Below are 25,637 nucleotides of genomic sequence, written 5' to 3' on the forward strand. Positions count from 1 at the left end.
AAGCCAAAGCCAATTGTCACAGCAAATGCCAATTACACAATTATATGTTTAATTATTTCTATCCGCGTACTACACGCTCGTCGCTATAGGCATTGTCGTGATGGCTCCTCTTGGGGAGAAGAATTCTGCTGATGGCATCCCGTGTTTCGCACGTGACTAACGGCACGCGGCTCGAATCTTATCTCCCTAATTTCTCGAGAGCGGCCGTTCACCGTCGGCAACGCGCACCGTCGCGTCGGCACCCGGGGCCGAAAAACGTTCTCGCGGGCGATTTACGGAATTTAAACAGCCCCCCGGGATAAGGCGGCGGTTGCTTGGCGTTGCATGCCAGGTCGGATTAGCAGGTTGCCCCCGCATCGGGATAATTCCCCTCGTCCCCTGCCCTCGTCCCCCGACTCCCGGCACAGCCGCCCCCGCCGTTAGCCTTCGGGGTAGGTTACGTCCTTCCTGCGGGATAAAACAAAACAGCCAGCGGAGTATATTAATGCTCGGCTTAATGCGGCCCGCCTAATTAATGGACCGACTCTCCGGACGCCCGCGCCCGGCCGCTCGCTCGTTCTAAAAGTAAGAGATAACGCCGCTGCAGAAGCATTATTAAAGACAAAAGCGCGACCGCGCCGCTCTCGTGCCCCCTGGACGAGTGGAAATTTCGGTAAGCGCTTCCTGACGTAAGGGATTTTCTTCCCTTCGCAGGTCGGAGAAGAAGAGAAAATAGGAGAGGACGGATGCGGACGATAACGATACATTTATTAAAACTATATTGGATTTAAATAAATGAGATTAATAGGATTAATATAAAATAGCACATATAACATCCCTGTCATATAAAGGTTTCTTTTCTAAACAAAAACTGATTTGTCTTTAATGAAAATATCGGGATGTCGATGGTATCTCTCGGATCGTAAGCTGCAGAAAATTGGTCGAGTGGAGGCAAGGGGTATTGACGAATTAAGTTTCCAAGACACCAGGGCGCAGCGCGCTGTCTTTCTATTTCTTCAAGAGATCCGGGGGTGGCACGCTGGGAGTGTCATGGATGCTGCAGGGGCGGAGCCTTGAGAGAGTTGCATCGAGACTGCTCGGCTGCGTCGATAAGCAGATCGCCCCCGCCCTACTGTTACGTATTCTTGATTTTACAGACGCGTTTCTTACAGTATTGGGGAAGATTTTTACTGATTTTTGAGACCCGCGCCTAATTTACTGAATTGTCCTGATTAAGGGATCTTGATCGCGTCATGAGATAAATCGTCTAGAAATGTCAATTCGAAATGAATGAATGGTCAAAGCTATGGTTTTTGAATTACGCTCTCAACGCTTACAACCGTATCCTCTCGATCGGCACGAGGGGGCAGGCAATCCCCATGGCGTAATACCATCGCGACGATAATGACCATCGAGAGCGTAGCGGCGGGCGGGCAACGGCTTGGTCAAGGAGGATACGTATTACGTATACCGACTCGTCGACAGGTTAGCGGTTCTCGAACGTGTAGCGGTTAATCGAATTATCGATGCTTTGAGGATCAGCGTCCGTGGATGATTCGATCACGTAGCTGATGAACAGTTCCGGCGGTCAGCGATGCGAGCCGCTTTCGAAGGGAAACCTCTCGTTATGGACCCTCCTCGGTAACGTTTGAGCGAGCTGTTTCCACCGTGCTCCGCTGGCTTCTCGACGACAGTAACCTCGGCCGTGTAATTAATCCGCAAAAATCGACGCCGGCACTTGAAAATCGACGATTGCTCGCGACTTTCGCGCGGGGACAGTTTTCTTCGTTTCGACGCGTTCGCGATTTGGGAAGAGAAAATAGTTAACCGTCAAAGTCAGCCATCACGATCAAAGTTAACTGTCGGTTACGAAATCGGCTGAAAGGACGAATGTTCTTTCCGAGGGGGAAACCACACCCACCGCACCGATGAAAATCGCGGTTAAATACAAAGTGGAAATTGAGCGCCAACCTGGCTTGGCGGTCGAAGGTTTTCGAGGTCGTCGGCGGAATCCAGGTCGGCGTCCGCAGGAATTTCTGCGGTGAAATTCCATTGCACGTATATAACTCCAAATATTTCTGTAGTATCGTAGTTCGTACGAGGGGGGATTTCGAGTTTCAAAGGAAACACTCTCTCGCCACTTCCGTTCGCGAAACAGCGACGTTTCGCCGTCCGAGAGTCTAACGCGCGACGACCAAGCTGACACACAGCCGCTACGGAAATTCTGTTGAAACGCGTAGAGACGCAACGCGAAGGTAAAGTACACGTGTACAAAACTCATACGCACATTCGCGAGTGCTACGAAAAAAAAAGGAAAAAGGAAACCTAAACTGTTTTCAATCTGATCTAATTACATTGGCGAGGTCCGCCAAAAGAGCAACATAAATTTAATATATCGCGCCAATCGATATCGCCTAGCGATTATTATGTGGGAAAGTTTATATGCGGGCGGATTTAATAGTTTGCATAATTTACCCCGCTAGTTAGTTATTCCATTAATCATTACCCCGGGTAGGTGTGTGCACGCCCGCGAATAACAATCGTACTATTATTTATAACGTATTCAATTTATCGGTAACCCGCGGGCGGAGGTAAAGCGTGTAATCGATTCAACTCGATTAATTAACTCGCCCCCGCGTATGCGATTGTAACCGAGGTGCCTCGGTGTGCACGGAGGCGTCTCTCGTTACCGTGGACGAAAACTTTCCGCCACCGCGCGCTGCCTCCGTCGCGTCTGTGTCGCGCAAAAAAACACACGCACGCGCGCGCACACATACATGCACACATACACATTCTGTGTATGCGGGTCCCGTCCGCTTATCCGCGACACAAAGGCGTTTAATTAGAAGCGCATCGGAAAACGGGGGCATCATCCGGCATCTGGTTTTTGTTCCTGGCAATTTTCGCGTTCCGCCAAGGCGATACGGATTTTTCATCCCCGTCGCCGTTAATAATTAACGGATCAAAGGCATTGTATTAATATTTGCCCCGAAGTCCCCGACCGCACGGAAGATATTAACCCGCGTAATATTGTGTCCATGTTAAGGGGGAGAGGAGGGAAGGACATATTGAAACCGCACAAACTTCGCTCATAGCATCCGCGGGTATGAGCTCGTAAATATACCGGGTGGCTGAAATCGAACTTGGCGTAGTGCGCCCGGTGGACATCGCCCGAGGAAAAAGACCGACCTGTCAATATGCGCGACGTTAACCGAGTCAAGACCAAACAATCCAACAATATCTTGCTATTTGTCTAACATTCACAGTTAAAGAAATTACATTTTCCGAAAAACGTTCTCGATGGACTAAGTAACATATTTACAGGAAATTTGTATACATTTCCGTCAATTCGGCAGAAGAATTACGCTTTTCTTTTTCTGTTACGATCTGTGCAAGCGTTATGCTATTCTTATACACTTAAAAGGACACCGTGGCTCTTCAGAGGAATTACCTAATGTTTATCCAGAGCACGGACAGCGGTCGGCTACCCGAGTCGTTGGGTTGTTTCGGAGCCGGTGGTGCTTAAACGCGCAATAAGTGGAGGAAGAGGTAGGAGTGGGAGGGTCAAACTAATTCGATTCTAAACTCTGACCACATCGCGAGAAAGAGACCATAGGACGGGACGCTCCGATGCGGGAGGGAGATTCGCGGGGGATGAGAAAGGCTACACGCCCGAACGGGCCGAACGGGGTGGACACAGATGGCACTAACCGCGCCGTTAAATTCTCAAGCCGTAACTCTAATTACTCATAGACAAGCCGACATTCTAGTGCCAGATGCCGGTGAAACTTGTTAAAAGCACGCGAACGCGATTACTCATTCGATCCTGGACGCCGGCAACTGTCGGCGGAAGTCGATCCGACCGTTGCGGCTTCCGGATCAAAGTGACACCGTAAGAAACAGCTTTTGTCATAAATAAGTGATATTGAATCAATTCTCACCGTCATCAGAGCGAAATCAATATGCCAAATATAAATGAGTATAATGACAAAGTCCGAGATATCGCGCTTGTGTTCGGCTTAAATTTTACGAGACACGACAAACATACGATCCATAGTTTCTGCGATGGTGATTAAGCCAACATTTTCTGTACCATGTTGCAGGCGATAAAATGACTATGGATGGGAGCAAAAGCGAACCGGGCAAGAACGGGGCCACTCAACAGGAATGCGCGGGTTGCGGAAAGACGATTACGGAGAGGTAAGTGTTCCGCTTCATTTGCGTGACGCAACGCTACGTGTACGTTTCACATCCTGTCCTGAAATAACGCTAATCGTCTGCAATGCCTTATTTCCTCAGACATATGAACTGAATTAAATAATTTTTTCTAATGAAAGTCGAACCGCACGCTGTCCAAAATTCGTAACTTGATATTTGAATAAAATGAGTAATTATAATTACAAATAGAAAACTTTATAGTAATGCACGCTCGACATGGTTGTAGAATATAAAATAATTGCATTTAATTTCTAAATTATTATATAAGGAATTTTGCCGAAACAAACTAAACTTAAATAAAATAATAGTAATAGTAATCTCTTTTCTTTATTTTTAATAAAATTTTTTAGTCGGTAATATTACTCAATTCTTAAAATTTAAGTTTATGTAACTACAATTTTTATATTAAAGTCATAATTTTCAGTGTGCTATTATTGCACTAATAAGATCAATCGTAGTTAAAACACATTAAATAAATCCAGAGATAAGAAAAAGCTGAATTTTTTATATATGTATAGTTATAAAAAGCATATTCTGTATAAGTTTAATAAACACGCTTGTATTTTCTATATGCAGATGCTATCAAATAATAATTCTATTTAAACAGATATCTTCTGAAAGCATTGGACATGTATTGGCACGAAGACTGCTTGAAATGTGGGTGTTGCGACTGCAGGCTTGGCGAGGTCGGTTCGACGCTCTACACCAAGGCTAATCTCATCCTTTGCAAAAGAGACTATCTACGGTAAATAACGAACAATTTGATCAATCAGTTTCTCGTAAAAATATTTTCGGCAAGATTTTCGCGGATTCGATAGCGTTGCGCATCTCGTGTCGACGAGTCAGTAAACAGACAGACAGATTGACAAAAGCGATTGACGAAAGACGCTATTGCGGAGGGGAGAAGACGAAATCGAGGCGAGCGGCGGCAACAAATCGAATTTTACAGATGAATTTCCCTTATTGAATACACCCACATCCCATATAAACACAAGCGAGAGCAAATAAACTGTGTTGAGATTACAGAGTCCCGAGGGAATGCGCGCAGGTGGCGCGTCCGCATGAGGAACACGCACCGTCGAAACATTGTGGCCTTTATTAATGGCCCAATATTTGAAGACGGCATATTCGCGGTGCCCGTAAGCTTATTGGTTTTCGTCGCGCACGGGGTGAAACTTTCCGCTCGCTCTCGTCATCGAACGAACGATTTTTCTTGCGTCGTGACAAAAGTCAGGCTTCCCAAGTTCCGATAGTATTATATTTTTACGGCGACATTTAATTACTCAAAGAATCAATACATAACATAAAAGAATATTGTATCGGGTTCATAATTACTTAATATATAAAATATGTAGAATAATTATAATAGAGTATTAAGTCTATTTTTTTTTGTATTTGACAGACTCTTTGGAAATACCGGTCATTGCGCAGCGTGCAGCAAAGTTATTCCAGCTTTCGAGATGGTGATGCGCGCGAGGACCAACGTTTACCACTTGGAATGTTTCGCTTGTCAACAGTGCAATCACAGGTAAGAACGCAAATTACGATGTGATAATTTTCTTTCTCGCAAAAAGGATCTTTTATTTAAATTTAAAGAGAATAAAACGGTATTAAGATTGAAACTATATTAACCGTATTAACTGTATTCATATAATCAGCGGAATTCCAAGAAACGCGCCGACGAAACAACAAGTTTCGATTCACGTCGCGCCGAAGTGTGGTCTCGCTTCCGCGGGCCCCCCTTCGGCGGCGCTATTATTTTATTAACAATAATGAAAGCCGGTAATTAAACATTCACACCCGGCGGCGCCGACGTCGGCGGCGACGGCAAAGTCGCTTGCTCGAGTATTCCTCTCTCTCTCTCTCTCTCGTGGCAGCTCATCCGTATAACAATTTAATTCGAGCCACCCCAGCCGCGCGCGCCCGGGGGTTTGCCTAACTTCTGCAGCACTTCGCAACACTTCGCTTACTTATTCACAACAACCGAGTTAAGCCGAGGCTCGTTCGAAAGCCGGGACTCGAGCGCCGAGACGCCTCGGCGGATCTGCCGAATGGAGATAATCGGTGCGCGAAGGCTCGAGAGCCCGCACGTTACGCTTTTGCGAGACGCCACGAAGAGGACAGCTTCTCCATCTCTATTCTTCTCTTTGCGCAAAATGACGGGCAACATGTTTTCCAAGTATTTATACAGTTCTTTTCTTAGAACTTCACTAGAAATCCCATCAAAGAGTCACGATTGTCGGAACTGTTTGAATAAAAGCTTTGAAATTTTGTAAAATAAATATACACGAATATCTAATTTCTACGAATAAGTTATTTGTTTTTGGTAAAATTAGACGTTACACGACTACTGTCTCCCGTTCCATATATATCACGGTCGATGTAAACGTTGATTCGCTCCCCTAACTCAAGACTTTCGTAAAGGATCAATGCCGTAGAGCGCGAAGAATCCGCTCGACGTTTCCTCTCTTGACGAGCATAATTGACGCGAGAGCTTCCGACGTGGATGCGAAGGCATTCGGAGACATTTGCCATGAGAGGGAAGAGAGAAGAGAAAGGGAGAGAGGCTAGGAAAGTCAGAGTTGCGAACTATGCGAGCGACGTGTGGGTGCCTCGAGGTGCACGTCAGATGCAAATCATGCCGACTAATTTCTCGGAAAACTCACGAATCCGCAGGGAGAGAGAGCAGACCGAATATTCGCGGCAAGAGATACGTCCGAGTATAATAGCGCAGCGATAAAGCCGAATAGCCGAATTAATTATACCCCCGTGTCTTTGGTTGTCCAAAACAGTTGAATCATTCGGTGCCCAACCGTTTGGCTCGGCTATAATTACCAAAAGCGTCCGTTTTACGTATGTGCTGATTAACTTTGGGGAGAGAGCCAAATTAATCTTTGTAGATTTCGACATATTAATATTTTATTTATTCAAATTAAATTTGTAAAAAGCCGCCCGTATAACAGGAGAAATAAAACGTATAAAGTTTCGATTTTTATATTTTCTTTTAAAAGGACACAATGCAATTATTTAATTTAATGACGGCGAGCGCTGGCTTCCAACGCCGAAATAATTAAACTCCATTTAAACGATTATAATTGCACTTTCTTTCTCTTTCTCTCTTTTTAGATATATTGTATCTTTTAATAGCTATTTCATTATCTTAGTTAAATCAATTTAATTGTACAGGCTTATACCATTTCTTTTTCTCCTTTGTTTTTGTTTCTATTTCTTGTTTCGTTTTTCTCTCTCAGACTTGTATATACAAATACTATGTACAGAATCAAATTATTATTTTACTTTATTCTATTTTATTTTATTTATCTTTCTTGCTATTATACATTTTCCATAAATTTGTCATACTGTCTTCATATATAGTACATTTTAGAAGAATTTTGTAGATCGATTAAATGCCGTATTGATATGAAATAAGTTACGTCAGGTTGGAAAAAGGACGGGAAACGACGGGATCGCTTCTTTATGCCACTTCACAGGGTCGATGGTATTTCGGCATTTAATGTCACTTCCCGACATTTGCCCGACCTTTCTTGCACCCTACGGCTGTCTAGTCTGAATTGATTCGAGCTACGAGACCGAAACATCGAAAGCGCACGTCAGAGCACTGGAAGGAACGCGCAAGTTTTGTACAACACGTTTATGTTTCTATGGATTAATAGACTATTGATAGAGTATATAATAAAAAATATATAAAATATATTGAACTATAATATAACTAATAATGATTTCTACAAGCATTAGAAAAAATAGTCTTTTATACAAATTAAAAGCCACCGTCTCGCGCGACATGATCTAAATCCTGAAACGGATGTCCTTAACGAACGCGGAAACAAAATCGTCGTCGCGGGGAGTGGCAGTCGTCACGAAGTAAAATTTAACGGCTCTCGTCGCGAAGAGCTCGTCGTCGACGCGTGACTATCGAGCGAAGCCGATTATGGCTTAAAGATACGTCAGCGGAAAGTATACTTTCTTTCGCGGTCGATGGTAACGCGCACCCTTAAGGCGAACCATTGGTCAGGGGTCGAAGAGGTTGACCGTACGCAAAGGCGGAAACGGATGTGGCCGTTGGGTCACGCGATCACCACCGAGCCGAGCATAAAACACCTGAGTTGTTTAATCATACGCTCCCGAGGTTGAAGCCGTGCTTCGAGAACTCGGTAAGGGTTAAGAGACCGGCCGGTTTCTTTCTCTCTTTTCCCTTCGTCGGCCACCTGAGTTTGTATCGCGATACGGAAGTGCGGATTACTCATTGACGAGCGGACGTGCAAACGCGACGGTAATGAAGGGCCTTGGATTGGACGAATCGTTCGTGATAGCCGCGCGAGAGAGTTCAAGTATGAAAATTTAATCCTCCAACTTAACGTATAACGTACCGTTGGGTTCCTGTTAATATCCTTCCACGATAAACTTGTACGATAATTCTATGATAATTACGTGAACATTTCAATTTATATGCTAATTTTCTTGATACCACCGTCTTACAGGCGACTGTTCCAATTTATTTATTAAATGACGAAAAAATCAGAAGGTAACTGGCTTTTAAAAACTGTCGGTGCTTGTATTCGCGTTTATCACGATGCTACGTGAAACTAGTTACGGCCTAAGAGGATTAGGTAGGAAAATTCAAATTTCTACATCGTATTCAGCGCTTTAGCGCACGACGAGATGTAAATTCGCAAGTAACTTGTGACAGAAAACTTAAGGTACCGAGCGGTTGCCAAATATTTTTCTACGGTGGCACAAAATTATTCTTGCTAATGTAATCACGCTTCATCTGTGACGGTATCATTATTAACGATGTTTTCTCAAGCAATAATGGGAGAACTGTGAGCGAATCGAAGAGCGCGCTTAATAAAATTATAAAAGCCCATCATATAAACGGCATTAACGGGGCGAACGCTTTCGCCTGTTTTCCCAGCGTGATTCTCGGCTAATATCTCACGGCGATCGAAACGCGTGGATAAAAAAATATCAAATTTATACCGTCCCATCGGTGCGTGGCGGGTATCTCTCGCGCGTGCACGCTGTTTAAAGCCGATGACGCACTTTGTGCGTCGCGCAGTTTCGAGATTTATCGCGGCTGCGTTTCGACCACCAATTCGTCGGCGGCCGCTCGCGTTCGCGAGCATCGACGAGTTACACGGATTAATTTAAAGTGTCGCTTGCGCGCGAGATGCCGCATGAGTCCGAGCGAAATATACGCAAAATAGGGATGAAGAAATTATATCCGTACGTCGCGCTCGCATGTACGGATGAAAATAAGCCGGTAATTTGCACATATTTTGCGGTAAAACTTTCGGGTGGCGAAAATCGGCTTTGGCAGCGCGATTGTCATCAACATAATACAGTTAATGCATCGCAATAATTAATTAATAACCAACGCGGGAGAGATACACACACACGCTACGTTATTAGCTTGTCAAATAATTGTATCAATAATCACGCATTGATAATTATTCGTATAATGAAAAAGCGAAATGTGTGCGCTCGTAAATCACGGCGAGTCGTCGGCCTCGCAACATTTTCTGAAACGTAAAGTTTCGAAAGAGAGAGAGAGAGAGAGAGAGAGCGGTCGGGTAGATTTTAATTAAATTCTACGATCTCTCCTCGCGCGCTCTGAAACGACCGCATAGTAAGACGCGACCGGCTTAAGCTCTTCCTCGACTTACGATCTCTGCCCGAGGAAGCTTCGTGAGTCTCGCCTTTGTCTAACGAAAGCACGGCGGGCATTGTCGGACGACTGCTCGTCCTTCCCCGCCGACGGGCGCAGCATTGTTCGTGCTTATATTGTATTTTGGCATTACGAGTTAGCCGGTTTAATTGTTATTGTTCCGCGGAGCTTATCGAACACTGTGCCCTGTTGCATTCCCACGCGAATCATCGCCCGGCATCGCAATTACTCCTAAATCACTAAACTCCCCTTACCTGCGAGCGAGCAGTTACACGTAACTTACGACATTGACACCATTTATTGACTTTCCGATAGCGGCACCCGTGTTACAAGCGTCGCAAAACCACGCCCGACCGTATATCAACGTCTGCGTACGTCGAATATCCAGAAACAATATTTAAATAATAACACATGGTACAAATCATGAAATTTGATACAAGATAGCCAGTATAATTCTTTGAGTCATCTCTAGCTTTTGAGTAATTATATATATAGCAATGCAAATAAAATTGTCGATACTACTGGGATAAGCTACATTTCAGGATAGAAAATAGATGAGATCATATTTTTTAATTAATTTTATGCAGTCTCTGATTCGATAGAATTTTGATTTAAGGCTCGATATTATAGAATGTTTAAATAATTGAAATGAAAATTGCGATAAATGACACTACCTAAAAACTTTTATTGAAAATAATTTCACTTTAAATTATAATTATATAGTCAAATTTACCATTAAAAAACATAATAACATGGAAATGACAGATAAATGGAAATGAAACATCCTGGGAGTTCCGGAATTTATTATTTCATTATAGTGCCTAATAGCTATTTAAAATGGAAAAAAATATCCGCGTGTCGATGTTCAAGGGATTCGGCAATTAAAATCGCGCGGATTATACATCCCACCTCACGATGGATAATACACTATCGCCGAACTTGTATCTCAGCACGGCCCTGCCATTATCCGAGAGCTAACCCGCGCGAGATCCTCGGAATAAGGACAATGCAAAGTTAATTTTGCCCTACGATTCTCGAGGGTGAAGACGAGGGGGTGAGAAAGAGGGCGGACGCTCTCGCAGCCGGGTAAAGTAAGCGATATAGGTGGGCGTCGTGTGCGATAGGACGAGGTGACGGCGCCAAGGCGGTGGTGGTGGTGTGTGGTCGAGAGAGGGTTGAGGAGAGAGAGAAAGCGGCCATTTTGTTTCCGGTGTCCCGGGAGCACTTCCGGTCACCGTCACGCAGTCCCGCGCCACGGAGTGCCCCCGAGCTCCTGAGAGATCTCCTTCCGCGATTATATTCAAATTAAATGCGCCGGTCCGACCGGTAATATACTGCCGCCAATTTAGCTACAACCCCCCGGGGGATGGTACGCCTTACCTCCCTCCGTTCCGCCGGCCGTTTCGCGCATCGGAGGCGCAAGAACCATGCGAATTGTCTCGTTTTGCTGGGGCGCGTGCCGCCACGGTGTTGATGATTTTCGACCTGCGGTTTCGACGCCGGATCCTCGATAAAGAGCGCCCATCGTATGCGGGCATAGTGATCGCGGTGAGCCAATCGTCGCTCTAGTGGGAGGATCGTTTCCGGAATTTCGCGATAGATAACCGAACAGATAGATAGAAATGTATGGAGAAAAAATCATGATCGGTCTATATATTATACAAATAGGAGATACGTTCTCATCGGCTATTTTGCATTACGACGTTTCATCAGTGCTCACGACAGGCGCTTTTTATTCATGGATTAAAATTTTATTTCAAAATCTATTACACGTTTTTCGTTGTGACGCACGACGCGTTTCCGTGTCGTATTACAAAAGGAAGAACAAATCGTAGAGAGGTCAAACTCTAACGATAAACGACAAAGGCAGAGATCGCAACCAGGGTACAAACTACAAAACCGTAATCGTTTCATGCCGCGAGATCGACAATAAATTCCCGGGCGGCGCGACAAGGAATTCGCTTCCGGTTTTGGTTGTGTCGCGCCGCGCGCACGTATCGCGTTCAAGCGCGGCTGCATCCGAACAGTGGGGTTTCGGTTGCACCATTTTCAATGGTGATAATCCGACGTGCCGAGAGGGCCTCGTTGCGCGCGAGTCGAACCTGCTTTGTCACCGGATAACCTAGACTCGCATTCCCGGCTCCGATGGCGATAGACCTGCCACTTCCCGTTCCCTCCCGCCCTCTTGATACCCCTGACTGCCCCCCGGCATCGGTCGTTCCCTCCCGCCGATGGGTCCCCGCGTCCGATACCAGTCCCCGACAAACGCGCGCACCCTCGCGCCCGGTGCCCTCGAGAGAGGCAGAGACAGTCACAGAGAGAGAGAGAGAGAGACGGAAAGCGAACGTCATCGACGGCGCGAACATATTCGTGCGTGCACTTCAAAACGATACGCGGCCGAGGCGAGCGGTAATAGGCGTAACGCCATGATTATAGATGAAATGTTCCGCGGGGGAGACGGAGAACGGAATCGTATTACTCGAGCGGCGACGAGTCAATTCTCAGGTGCGACAAGCGGCACAGAGAGAAGAGGCATTACAGTAGGGAGTGATTAACGAACCGTCTGTCGTGTGGAAGATTCGGGTATCATCTCACGACAGTAATTCAGTAATTATAAAAGAAAATACTTTTGACGCCGATCTGTGTAAGCTATTGTCTTGTGATAGTTGTGATATGTCGATATCGATCCTATACCCGCGGAGTAGCTCGTTTCCAGACTCGTATCTCTCGCGCGCAAATAGCTATAGATGAAATCAAAGATTACTTGTGTGGGCGAAGAGAAGAGGCGAGTGTCACAACGTTTGCGTTGGCCGTTACACGGGTATTCATTTACTCGGTGAACTGTGGCCGACGGTGGCGGAGACGGGAGGGGAAATTTGCCGGAGGCGGCATCGCGTTTGGGAGGGGGGGTTGTAATAGGCGTACACACGCGTACGGGCGCACGTACACGTGTGCGTATGCATTTACGCGGCGCGCTGCCAATGATTTATGTATACCGCTAATTACCAGCGTGCACTGCACTGTTTTATCCGGCGATCATAGTTTTATTAGGCCAACCTGTGCATTGCGGTATTGTCAGCGCCAAAAGCACCCCGACACGCCGAACAAACCCCCGTACCGGTTGCACCGAAATGCACCGCGCATCGCGCTGCGTTTGTAACGCTGCGGGCGCGGGCACTTTCCGGGAGCGAAAGCGTTTTACGAGGTATTCCGCGTGCCCTGATTTGTGAAATCTGATTGTGTTTCCTCATTAATTTCAAGAATCTCTTCTTTGTTTCTTCAATAAAAATTTATATAACATCGAAAGATTTGGATTTACAAAACACGTATTATTATATTACGGAAAGCGCCTGTCTCAGACAAAGTTATATTTTATCTGAACTGTACGATTTCATGTACTTCTCGAAATCCTTTCTGCATTCTTAAACCGTATGGTAATAAATTATTTTATGATAAAGTGGGACATACCCATGGATTCGCGAGAGCGACGGGAAACGCGCAAAAAGGGGCCGTGGTTATAAATGAGAGACGCGATAGCTCTTAACGTCGAAATTAATTCATATCCGCCGTCGCCGTTGCTGCCTAGACGTAATCCCTGGATTTTTGGAGCGCCCTCGCGCAGAGCGATAGCTTTAATCTCCGGTTTAGGGACCTTGCTAGAAAATAGACGCACCTAAGCCCCATACGGCTTAAACGTGGCTTTAAACTCGTCGTACGCGGACGATCCGCGTCACTCTTACGCATGACGCGGCGATATATTGGAACGCAGCTGACTCGCTTCTGGTGTGCAATTTGTTACGATCAAAATAATCGGGACGACCGACGGTTCAGGCGAACGTTGTAAAATACGAAACGAATGACGACTCGTAAAAGATTATTCGTACGAAAGCGTGAAATGGAATGTGATCTCGTTCTACTCAAAAATAATTCTGCTGTTAGTTTCTGCCACGAACTAAATTGATCTCACTTTTATTCGCACGACCCATTAGCCAACGGATTCCATAATTAACGCGAAAACAGCGTCGTCAGTGCGCGCGCGAAATGCTCGCGACAGAGTAATTAGCGAGACACGGGATTCCGTTAAACGCGTAGAATTAATCGCGCAAATACGAGATTAGCCGATGTGGGACGCGCAAGTGTATGTGTGTATAATACATGAATGTGCCGTATCTCTCTCTCTTCCTCAATTTCTCTCTTTCTCATCCTCTCTCTCTTTCTCTTTCCCTCTTTCGCCCGTATTCCTCTGTATCGCTCTCTGTAAAATATATATATGTACGAATTGTCTATTACGTTGCCGATAAAACAATACCAAAATTGCCGCACCGCAGCAAATATCGTTATAGAAACTAACGTGATTCGCCCCGGGCTAGCCGTCCGTGTCTAGATTTACTATAATTATGTTTGAAATGCGATCGTAAACACTTCCGTACAACCGGCTTAATTGTGTAGCTAAATACGATTTATAAAAATCCAATTATTACTTCACGGCTGAAAATGTGCCGTACTAGCGATTACATACATTTTGAATGCGCCGTGCGTGTAGAGTATCAAACGTAGAATATTCAGAGATAAACTTTAAATAAACAGTTACTCGTCGCAAATATTTCGCACGAGCGGAGTTCAAAAATGCACTCGCACGGATGTCTCGCGCGTGGCGTGCGGGATCCGCGTTTACATTTCACAAAATAAAACGCAGATCGCGCCGGGCGACAGACAGGTGCTTATTTATTAGCGCGAGTCATGCAGCTCGTGGGTCGTGCGAAAAATTGTCCTTTCTAGGATCCCGGGGCTTTCGTGTCGCGACGCGATGTAATCGCGGCAACGACACGCGTGCCCGCGTGCTCACGATCGTCCCGCATTCGATAATCCGCGGCGTGTTTGTGCGCAACGACCGCGTCGTGCCGTGAAAACAATATACGCGTACATTTTTCGTTCCGCGCATGGCTCGGCATAAAGCGAGCCAATTACGAAAAAGCGCGGAGCGGCGCGGCGCGCGGCGCGGCTCATTGTCAGCTCAGCTCGCCGAAATGCCAGTTGCGGCCAGAATGCGTGGTTGAAGATATATTCTTCGCGCGGACGTCACGCGACGGCGCCAATCACTCGCGAGAAATTGCGCGATTTGTACGATACGGCGAACGAATCGTCGTAACGCGGCGAATCGATTGTAATGAGCGTCGTAAATTGATCCGCGCGCCACCGCTTTCCCTCCTTATGCCAATTCGGTGAGTGAGAAATGCGGGGGTGCGGTTTATTCTCGTGCCTGGCAATAAACTGCGTTCTGCGCACCGGCTATACACGCGAAACTAGAAAAATTCCATACGTATCCTTGTTAAATCGCTTGTCAAAGAAAACGACATGCTTTGACTGCGACGAGAGATTGACAAATTTGCGTAGCTGCTGATTTGACTGATCGCGTTATCGTTGATGCAATCTGAATTTCTTATTCCGCGAGCGTATCTGACACGCCATAATACATGACGTGAAATTAAACGCGTCGGCGATATCGCGGTCGGGTTTAATGCACAAAACTGCATAACACCGCTGAAGCTCTTTCGATAATAGCGTTCAGTGCGTTCGCAAAACGGAACGCTGGCCAATAAATAATAAGGGGGTACAAGAGATCGGTCGTGCGCGCGTGACCGTCGATAAAATAATAATTACCGTCGACAATGCGCCCGAACAAATTGCCCGTTAATTTTTGCCGATAAACATTCGTAAGCCCCGTAGAGGCGAAAACCGTATGCACGCGACGCGTAAATAATAGCCAAAATGCGATCACCAAAATCGCTCCCCCAAACCCGCGCGGAAGGGCGCGGTTTGCGCTCGCCGGTGCGTGTCGCGTGTGTATGCGAGCGGGCGAGCGTGGAGGAAGGGGCGGTTAGCCTCCGCATAAATATCAACGCATAATAATTTTGGATGGTTATTAGCGATAATAAAATCCCAATTTATCGAACGGCAACCCGCCCCCCCCCCCGCCGCTCGCATGGCCCTCGCGATTTATAATCTGCCCACCCAGTGCTTCGTCACGATCGCGCGCTGCACCGAAACAATGCGCCGATGTTTATCGGCAATGGGAAGAATTTATTCTCGCCGCGATCGGGAGCGCGGCGCCGTTTTTTCTCACGCTGTCTTTAGTTTCCGAGATCTTTCCATCCCCTAAATTTCTAATTCATCTCTCTAATATTTATTATAAAAGTATAATAGAACTTATAAAAAAAATCTTAGCTGAGATGTGCTTTATTTTCGGGATTATCAACGAGTACATTTTCTTGACGTCGACATAATTAAAAAAATCCTTCATGACCGAACAAGATTCTCTCGTGAACAGCGATGTTCGCGAATCTGCTTCTGGCAGATCATAGTCAAACTAATTGTAAGGCGCGTCGCCCTTCACCCCTTCTGACGCATTTGGTTTCTGAGTTACGCAAAGTCTGCCGTAGACACCCTGTATCTACTGGCACGCAACAGGGAATTAGGCAACGCGTTATAATATCACTCGTCACATCCGACAGCATCTCACCGAACTGCGTACAGTTTCCGTGAGATACAGTGAGAGATTATGCGACGTACACCTAGAACTCCCGCGAGGATCAAACGAGTCATCTGCAACTCATTGAACTGATTTTGAAACTATATAGCTATTACAAATTTCTTTCACTCATAATTATTCTTATTAATCAAAATTCGATTAGCAACGAAACCAGATAATAAATTTATGCTAATAAGTGCATAAGAGCTTGTATAAGTACTCGAGTATAGAGTCACGAAACCATATCGCGACGACCTAACGCACACATCTCTATAATCGATATCGTTCCATCGAGACGAGAGAAACTTTCGACGAACGAGCTTTCAACATTGTCCTTTCTTTTTTTCTCCCTCTCTCGCAAATAGCTTTCAGCGAACGTAAGCTTCGTATATTCTAGCACTCGTCCAGTGCATCAATTTCAACTTTCCCCGCCATCTCGAGCCACGGCATCCCTCCCGCATTCTTAGTCGACGCATTTTCTTCCACTTAACTTTTCCGGGCGATAAGGGCGCGGCCCATCGTCCGCGTTGTCGACGACAGGGGGTTTGGCGAGCCGCCCGTCGGGACGCATGCAAAGTAAACTTGTTCTTTAGTTCGTTAGGTCGGGCCGAGAACGGCGGAGAGAGAGAGGGGTTGCTTTCCGCCTTACTTACGGGACTCGAAGGTGAAAAGATAACCTACGAGCATTATTCACCGTGGAGGAGACGAAGTGGCGCAGGCTACGACCGGATGCTGCCTGAAAGCCGAGAAACGAGGGAACGAGATCGTTCGCGTACCATCTTACGTGTTCTCGTAGTTTTATCGCGAGCACTTGGCGTTCCTCGTGCCTTTTTACGCCGTTTGGATACTATACTTTTCGAAGTTTCAAAATTTATTCACGCGACGTGCGAAGAAAGGAGGAAATTTCAGCGTTGACTTTTTTATCCTGTGCAGACGATTTTGTAGTTTTTTTTTTCTTTAATGATTACATCAACAGTCTTAAAAATGTTTGTCGAGAATTTCTCACAGTTTTCAACGTCTTACATGGAACAACTCTTGATTCCTGCATTTTTGCCCGGCATCCGTCGTCGTTACGATCTCGTTAAGGAGCGAGTTTTGCACAGCTCATCGCGAGGGCAAAAGAGGATGCCCAAGGGCCAGTCTCTCGATGGCCTTCCCTTACGAGGGTGGAGGATGGATTCGAACTCCCAAGGGTGAAATGGCTCATTCCGACGCACTTATCCAACGCGGGCCGTAGATAACCATAGATTAATGGGGCCTGGAGACTCGCTGAACGATAGAAAGAGAAGAAGAGAAAGAGAAAGATATACGTATATAAGCGAACGAGAGGAAATAAGAGAATGAGCGATGGAGCGAGAGAGGGTTTATTTCGGAGAAACGACGACGGAGTCAAGAATGAAAGAGAAGGTAGATCTATAAGAGGGGGCGTTATACCTAGGCGACCCCGTTGATTTATTGTTTATTGAGAAATATGGCCGTTACCTCGCTCCCGTGGATTAACCTTCTTCTTGCTCTCGTTCTTAATGTTCGATGAACTCGGACATCGGGCCGTAAAGAAAGCCGATCGGTTCAAAACTTTAGATTATCTTTCTACTTGGACCAGCAAAATTTACGACGTTTACAAGATGTAGCTCATTTGCACATCGTAAAAATTATTCTAAAAGCTTTAGAAAATTTTTTTATCAAAAGTACGCGCGAGAATGACGAGACTTTAGAGAGAAACTCGCGGCTTCCGGCCGAATCGATGGTCTTTACTTAATGCAAAGCCAACCCACGGAAAGGATTAGGTTGACTAAGCCTGATAGCAAGCCTGTCTTTCGACCTCTTGCTTGCTTACTCTATCGTTACTTGTTCTCTCTACCACCGTCCCTCTCTAAGATAGACCCGCGGTGCTCAAGTTATCAAGTGCGTCCGGCCAAGAGGAGACATCGCCGGAAGTCAAACAAGCTGCCCTATAGAAGATAAGGCTGTCAGCCGGAGGTAGAGACTAAAGGATAAGGAAGCTATCAGCTTGTTTAGGCTGAAATTCTGAACGGGGTAAAACTTCGCCGACAAGTTGCGCAACGTCATAATCCGTCACAACGTTTGCTTCCAAATAAATCGAGCAACATTAACGATACGTCAATATCTTCATCTAAGACGGTTTCTCTCGCTCTCGCAAGACGCGAATACTAACGGAATTCGAAGTTTTCAGCGGGCTTCTACAAGCTAACTCTCTCGACAAGATTGAATAATTAGACTGCGGTCCGTGCAACTTTGAATTATGCGTGTTCACGGTATTGCGCTGGAAGACTGAGGACCCTTGGGGGACCAATTTGTTGATTAAGCCTGCCACAGATTCAGCTTCCTGTCTTCTAAAGATCCTAGGAAAACGTTTTCTAGACAACGTCTTGATATCAATTTATGTCAATATATTAAATATTTACTTAGCTGTTGAACGTACGCAGAGTATAATCAAACGTAAGGACGGTAATTTAAAATCGAACAGAAAATTTAATTCTCGAAAACATGTCATTGGAAATTTCAAACGTATATATATGTTTGTTAAAATTTTATCAGTAAATTTTATAAAGATCGAATAATGGGAAATATCGAAGGAAAATCAGTCTGCTATTATTAAAATTAAAAAAAAATTGGGAGTAAGCAAGATTGAGACGGTCGGATATTTCTCGCGGGATTACGCAACTTGTTCTGATATTTTCCAGTCGAATTATAGGGACGTCAACACCACCAACGGTATCCCTGTCATCCACAGCGCTCGGCTATGGATCGAGGGCAGCGAGCCTCGCTTTTGAGCGTAAAATTGAATCAACGCTTTTTAAATGTCCCGTACACTTCGCTGTATACATTTCGCTCAGTATTCCCTTGCGTTTGATGCGGAACGAAGATCGTTGACAACACCATACCAAATTGTTGCAAAATTCATAGCTCGCTCGGCCATCATCCGATCGTCGGACGTTAAACATAATTAAACGAAGCGAGAGCACTTGTGGCAGTAATTGACAGAATTAATCATTAACGAGCGCCATCGACACCGCGATATTTCAAGAAATGTCACGATCTCTCAGTTTCTTTATCCAAGTATTCCCTACATCTTAAAAATAATGACGTCTCAGGTCGATATTTAATTTGACAATATTCGAGAAAGGAGTATTATTAGCACTATCAATCAATACCGAGAAATAGACCTTACGTCAAGTTCTCTCTCTCTCGAGTGCACCTCGACGATAATCCGGGCGAATCCGCCTGGAGTGAAATCACGGGGCCCGGCCGGCAAACTTGCCCGAACGAAACCTTGACAATGCCCGCCGGTCACGACTACACGGACGCGCGCGATATGGTAACTCTACCCTCCGATCCGACTACACGCACCAGGGCCTCGCCCCGCCTAAAGTTCGCGCGGTCGGCTACGTTACACGAGAAGCTGTGTAACGCTAAGAGAACTTAAGTACTACCCGTAAGTCATATTTAATCCGACTCACCCGGCTCGACGTACTCGTACTGCTATCTCCTGCGACTTTGGCTTCCTCCAACGTCGACCCGTTGTATCTGCCACATGCACCTGTAAGAATATATAAGACGGTGATAGTTCTGATCGGATCGAGAAAATGATGAAGACGAACTTAAAGTGGAATAAAAGATTCACGGATATCCATAAATACTTGTTAAATTTATAATAATATTGATTTTTTATATATATAAAATATCCCACAACTGTCATAGATTTTCTTATGACCAAAGATTTCTATTAAAGATGTGTAATAAATAAAGTTGTCGCTCTATTATATACGATGCATTCTATCTCATTAGTTAGGAAAGATTTTCATCACAAGAGACTAATGTCTCATTATCGATATTCAACAACGATATTCAAAGAAAAACTAATTCACCCGAAACTCCACTTCACTCTTGTTCGATCCCGCATACTGATACGTGTGCCCACGCAAGTATATCCGACAAAACGTCGCCGTGGCTGCTCATTACATCAGATCTCGATCTCGCTTCGAACTGCGACGTCAATTTGAAGAAGACGAGAGCCCACCGGGGGTTTCGCGCGACTCGTGACGTCGCCGCCGATCCTGGCGAACCGATAAGTACTCGCTCCGGGCGACCGTAGATTTATTGCCGGGCTTGCCGGTCTTCTTCTCGCTATGAGCCACCCTTTAGACAGCCCTTAACCGCCCGACCGTCAACCTCGTCCCTCCTGACTTTTACCGTCGTCCTCGTCTTGTTATGCCGCGCAGAGCGATTCGCGGAGTGCCTCCCCGACCGAGACTCGACTTCCGTTTTATTGGCGGAAATAATCTTTGATGTGATTCCGCCGCGTCTTAAAAGTTTTTCTGCCGTTATGGCCCAAGCGACGGTAATCGATTCTCGAGCGAAGAAGAAGAAGACGTTTTTCGACGTACGCGAGATAGACCTGGCCGATCGTCATAATGCTTAACCGCACGATGTTCTTATCGGCGTTCCATCGTATCAATGCGCACTGCTGCGAGCTCGATGGCGCCATAAATGAGAACAGTCGTTTGAACAAAGTACAGCATAGGATTCGCGTCACCTTTAAAAGCGATGTAATTTAAATCCAGAACATAAACCGGCATCGACAAACGCGACGTAGTTTCGAAACTACAATCATTTCTACGAGCGCTGAGATATCCAATAAATCGTAAAGACTTTCGTATTTAAAATAATTTTTCTCAAAAATTATGTAAAAGAATTAATTCCACATAATTTTTAAAGCGAAAACTTTCTTCGCGATTTACTAAATACTTTTTATTCTTTGTAATTATCACAAATAAAAAAATGCGCATTCTAGTACTTTTCTTTTTTATTCTATCTTAATATCCGAGACTTGCGACAATCATTATCCATTATTATAGCCCTGGTGCGTTTTTTAATCGACCAATGTTACGGGACGCTATTCTCAACCGTGCGAAATACAGAGCGCCTGCACGATTCAACAACTCTCTCCTCGACTCAACCCTTTCGCCGTAAGTAACAAAGGAACAACGCCGAATCCCGCGGCGGTATCTGCGACCCATCGCTGTCTTAATTTCCTTCGTAATCTACGATATTAATATGGCTTAGGGTCGGCCGACGCGCGTAATTTCGCGCCGCGCAGAAATTAATAGAAAGACGAATGTTCCCTCCGCGTGCTTTACGGTTGAACACTCGGCCGGAATGGTTAATGGCGACGATTTCTGCGCGTTTCCGCGCTCGCTTTGCCAAAGCGTGCCCTGCGACCAGCGCAGACGTAAACGGCATATCTTCTAGACAAAGTGTTTCAACTTACAACTAGATGCGATACCGCGTTGTATTATATCAGTGTTGGACAGTAATTGATTACAATATACTTATTATCAAAATAATGATCACTTAGGTAATCATCAGTGAGACCAATCATTAATCATACTATCCATGAGGGTCTGTAATCCATGGGGGACGTAAATATTATCAGCACTTTTATGAGAAACATATTTCTCCCTCTCTCTCTCAGTTTGAAAATCGACAATATATTCTTTGTTTTACAAATTAACACAATACAGAATTGGTTAAATATGTAATCAAATTAATGGATATCGAATATGTTTACTAAGCAATCAAGTGATTAGTAATTGTAGTTATTAAATAATCAGTAATATATCATGGTTAATAAATAATGAAAATAATCACGGCTAAATTAATACTCGGTCTTGTGATTAAATTATTAATCGTTAAATAGAAAATTAATTATATCTTATGATCAATTCGAAAAATTAAAAATGTTGGAATAAATCAAACATTTATATAACTCATACGTAAGGGAGGGGGTAGACCGAACGCATGTCTCGACAGACGAGCGATAGCGCTTTCTTAGATCGATTACATAATCAAAGCGACAATACAGTCACATGGCTGTTGTTAAATTTATCACATGTGCGTTTATTAATTAATTTCCTTGTTGAAATTTTTTTTACAAGATTTCAGTTTAATTTCAACAATTAATGATCTAAACAAATATAATTACGGCATTTTCTCCGAGATTTCATTCTAAATATACCTATATCGTGCGTTACACCGTGCAACGTTGAGGCCGCGATTCAGCGGAATTTCGCCTTGTTGAAAATGACACGCGCAAGGTATTCTCCCCGGCGCATCTTGTTTAAACGTCGCCTCGCACGCGATAGCGACGCGGAAGTCCTCGGCATCCGTCCATCGTTCGTGCATATGCGATCGCGGATCGCACGTCGGACAATGAGACGTGATTCGAGACGGCGCGCCCTGCCGCTTTGTGTTATCGAGTGGCATTCCGACACGCTTCTGGAGTGACATTTAGATAGCGACGTCAACTGTCTGCGGAGCAAATCCGTCGTGGAAGCGAAGGCTCTCCTGCTCCTCGTACTTCCCCGGAAACCTGACGGCGAGAGCCCTCGCCACCGGAGCGAGCGAATTCACTGCTGATCGAATTAGCGCGCCACGGTTCCCCGATACCCTGACAGTCTGAATTAATTAACAGGAGAACGCGCTAGGTAAGCAGCCATTATCGCAACGAAGTGCGCGCCGTGCGCCAGGCGAGAGGTAACTGTTCAATGGTGCAATCATAAACGTCAACTGATAGACGACATGAATTTTTTATCGTTCTAATGTACCGAGGAAACAATTCGATTATATAGTCGATTTTAATTGTATTGTATAATAAATCTATGGCAGTGTAAAAGTTTTATCGTTTTAACAATATATAAGATATAAAAAATGAAAACGCGATATTTTATTTATAAAAAAGAGATTAATAAGTTTAAATACTAGAGAACCTTGCAGCTTTTCATCCTCTCGTCAGTCAAGAGTTTCGGCAGCGAGATGAATAAAGAATATCCTCGATTCCGCCGTATTAGATAGCGATAGTCGCGCGCGGCGAGAATTTTGCGTCTCGGCGCGACGTCTTGACTCCATTAACTTCACACTTAGCGGCACCTTAGAAAGCCCGTTGCCGTCGGGAGATCTGATTAGGGGTTCGAGTCTCTGCTAAACGCGTTAGTCTCGGCTGCGGGGCGTCGCGCGAGAGCACGGAGGCGCGGCACCATCAGGTGTTAGAGAGTGGCGACCCCGGGAATAGGCATGGGGGACAAGAGGGCGCGGGCGGTCGTTGGTGTCTGTCTCTTCATAGTTTGATGCAAATTGAGTACGAGCACCACCAACTACCGGCAGTATAGACATTTTCCTGGCTTTCTCCCCCTCCTGTCTATCTATATACAGACACATACCTATACACACCTATCTACCTCGATCTAGACTCCTTTCCCCTCCCTCTCTCTCTCTCTCTCTCTCTCTCTCTCTCCTTTGTTCTTGGAGAAGACTTCGCGATCGGGTACGAAATTCATTCCGCGCGACCCTCTTCGGCTTCAAGCAAACTTCCACCTCTCCCTCCGATCTTGACTACCACCAAAGTGTTGCCGTTTGGGGTTTCCCGTCCCACATTGCGGAGTTCGCGCTGTTTGCCGACGAATCTCGGAGGCTTTCTCTCGACTTAGCAGCGACAAGAGAAACGCGTCGCGTTTCGATCGTTTAACAGTTTGGTCGATGAGTCTCTTTCGTCAGTTTGTTCTCTAAAATATACTATGATTCTATTAATTGTAAGATCAAAATTTTTTAACATATATATACGTAGTGTATATATATGTATATATACACTATATATTTATGTGTATATAATAGAGCCCTATCGTATTTCATTCTATAAATTCAAACATGTAAACTATTCCTGCTCGTACTAATTCAATGAAATCTATAATAACCACTATCAAATATTGCATTCGCTTGCGCCATTAAATATCATGGATTGATGATGTTATTTATACCTATATATTGCCGTTTAAATATAATAATTACTGTAAACTACAGAACGTATCTGTTTCTTCTAATCCACACACACACGCATGGATTTAAATAAAATGACTCGGAGATATATGTTTGAGCTTCGGCTTGCAAGGGTATGAAAATGACACGAAGCTCTGAAAACGACCGGCGATACTAATGTTTCGAACGTTTAGCGTTGCAGATTACAGAAACAGCGTTTATCGGGGAAATATAGCGCGTATCTGGACGCGAAATCACGACGCTATTATAAAGGATCGTTCTTTCCTGTCGCTCCGTCGAAACTCATCCTCCCTCTCCTCTCGCACCTACGTCCCGTAATGTTCCTTTTTATGGTGCATGATTCGAAGCTGCCCCCGGGATCGATTTTGTTCCGTAGCGCGGTACTTATCGTACTCCGTTACGAGGACGCATTGCTTTTTATGGTGGTTACATGTTCCGATCGCACACGGTGTGTCCTCTCTCTCGTCCTTTCTTCGTCTCTCTCTGGTTCTTTTTATTCTCGTCAAACGAGATGTCTATACCGTGTAAAAAAAGCATTGCCTAAACATATTATCTTATAGACAGATTATCCGCTATGGATTATCCGTAAAGAAAATCGAAACACGGCGATTCTAAGGTGAAGCTTCATATTTTAAGGATTAGGACAATAAGCTTCTTTCACGAGACATAGGACCATTCAGTATAATTAATTCAACCACTTAATTGAATAGCGCAATCGATAGCAGATGCTAAACCTGTACGTCATACGAAATCGTTAATGTACCTCGAGTTCCCGACGGTGTCCTGATTTCGCTGAACAGAGAGGAGCGTATTTATATATTACGATTAACCCACACTCGGCTATCGATCGAGACATCGCGGATAGACGTGATGATAATCGTACAGATATTTTAAGTTCAATTATACCGTCGCCAATCAGGCCGAATATAGAATCGTCGCTCGCTATTTCGGAACGGGTCTCCAACGTGGACTCTAATGCATCCGTAATTTCTTCGTATTTATATTTCTGAATCAACGACAGGATAGCGAAAATCTTTAACGGTGAATAAAATCAAAACGATATAACTAATACGATTTACACGATCAACCTCGTTTTGAAGCGGTAAACCTGTATTTATAGCAGAATCTATATCAAGAATCTCAACCAATTCAGATTTGTTCTCGTTTACATTAAGCATAGTCACTTTTAGAAAAAAAAAACACTTGCTGATGTTTCTAAATCAGGACTGTTGCAACTAAATGAGTTTTAAGGGGAAAAAAACTACAGTTTTACACAATCGTTGTGTATTTCAAATAAGTGAATCTACATACATATTTCGCGCGCATCGATTTCGTGGACGTACAAATTGCTCAGTGGCGCGGTGTGCACGA

At 44.8% G+C, this 25,637-nt stretch overlaps 1 protein-coding gene and 1 long non-coding RNA gene across 2 annotated transcripts in view; one reads left to right on the plus strand and one right to left on the minus strand.

Annotated features, from left to right (window-relative positions):
• LOC139818111 (uncharacterized) overlaps window positions 1-25,637 on the minus strand; it is a 182,604-nt gene that overhangs the window by 139,811 nt on the left and 17,156 nt on the right. Inside the window, exon 2 of the long non-coding RNA XR_011733381.1 lies at window positions 19,895-19,974. This is a non-coding gene — a long non-coding RNA (uncharacterized lncRNA). The remainder of the gene's footprint in view (window positions 1-19,894; window positions 19,975-25,637) is intronic.
• Window positions 1-25,637, plus strand: part of LOC139818109 (LIM domain only protein 3) — a 76,905-nt gene that overhangs the window by 37,880 nt on the left and 13,388 nt on the right. Inside the window, exons 2-4 of the mRNA XM_071786616.1 lie at window positions 4,083-4,179; window positions 4,805-4,942; window positions 5,600-5,725. Coding sequence (XP_071642717.1) covers window positions 4,091-4,179; window positions 4,805-4,942; window positions 5,600-5,725 — 353 coding nt within the window. The 5' untranslated portion in view covers window positions 4,083-4,090. The remainder of the gene's footprint in view (window positions 1-4,082; window positions 4,180-4,804; window positions 4,943-5,599; window positions 5,726-25,637) is intronic.

The sequence above is a fragment of the Temnothorax longispinosus genome, chromosome 8 (genome assembly GCF_030848805.1).
Source record: "Temnothorax longispinosus isolate EJ_2023e chromosome 8, Tlon_JGU_v1, whole genome shotgun sequence".
Lineage (NCBI taxonomy): Eukaryota > Metazoa > Arthropoda > Insecta > Hymenoptera > Formicidae > Temnothorax > Temnothorax longispinosus.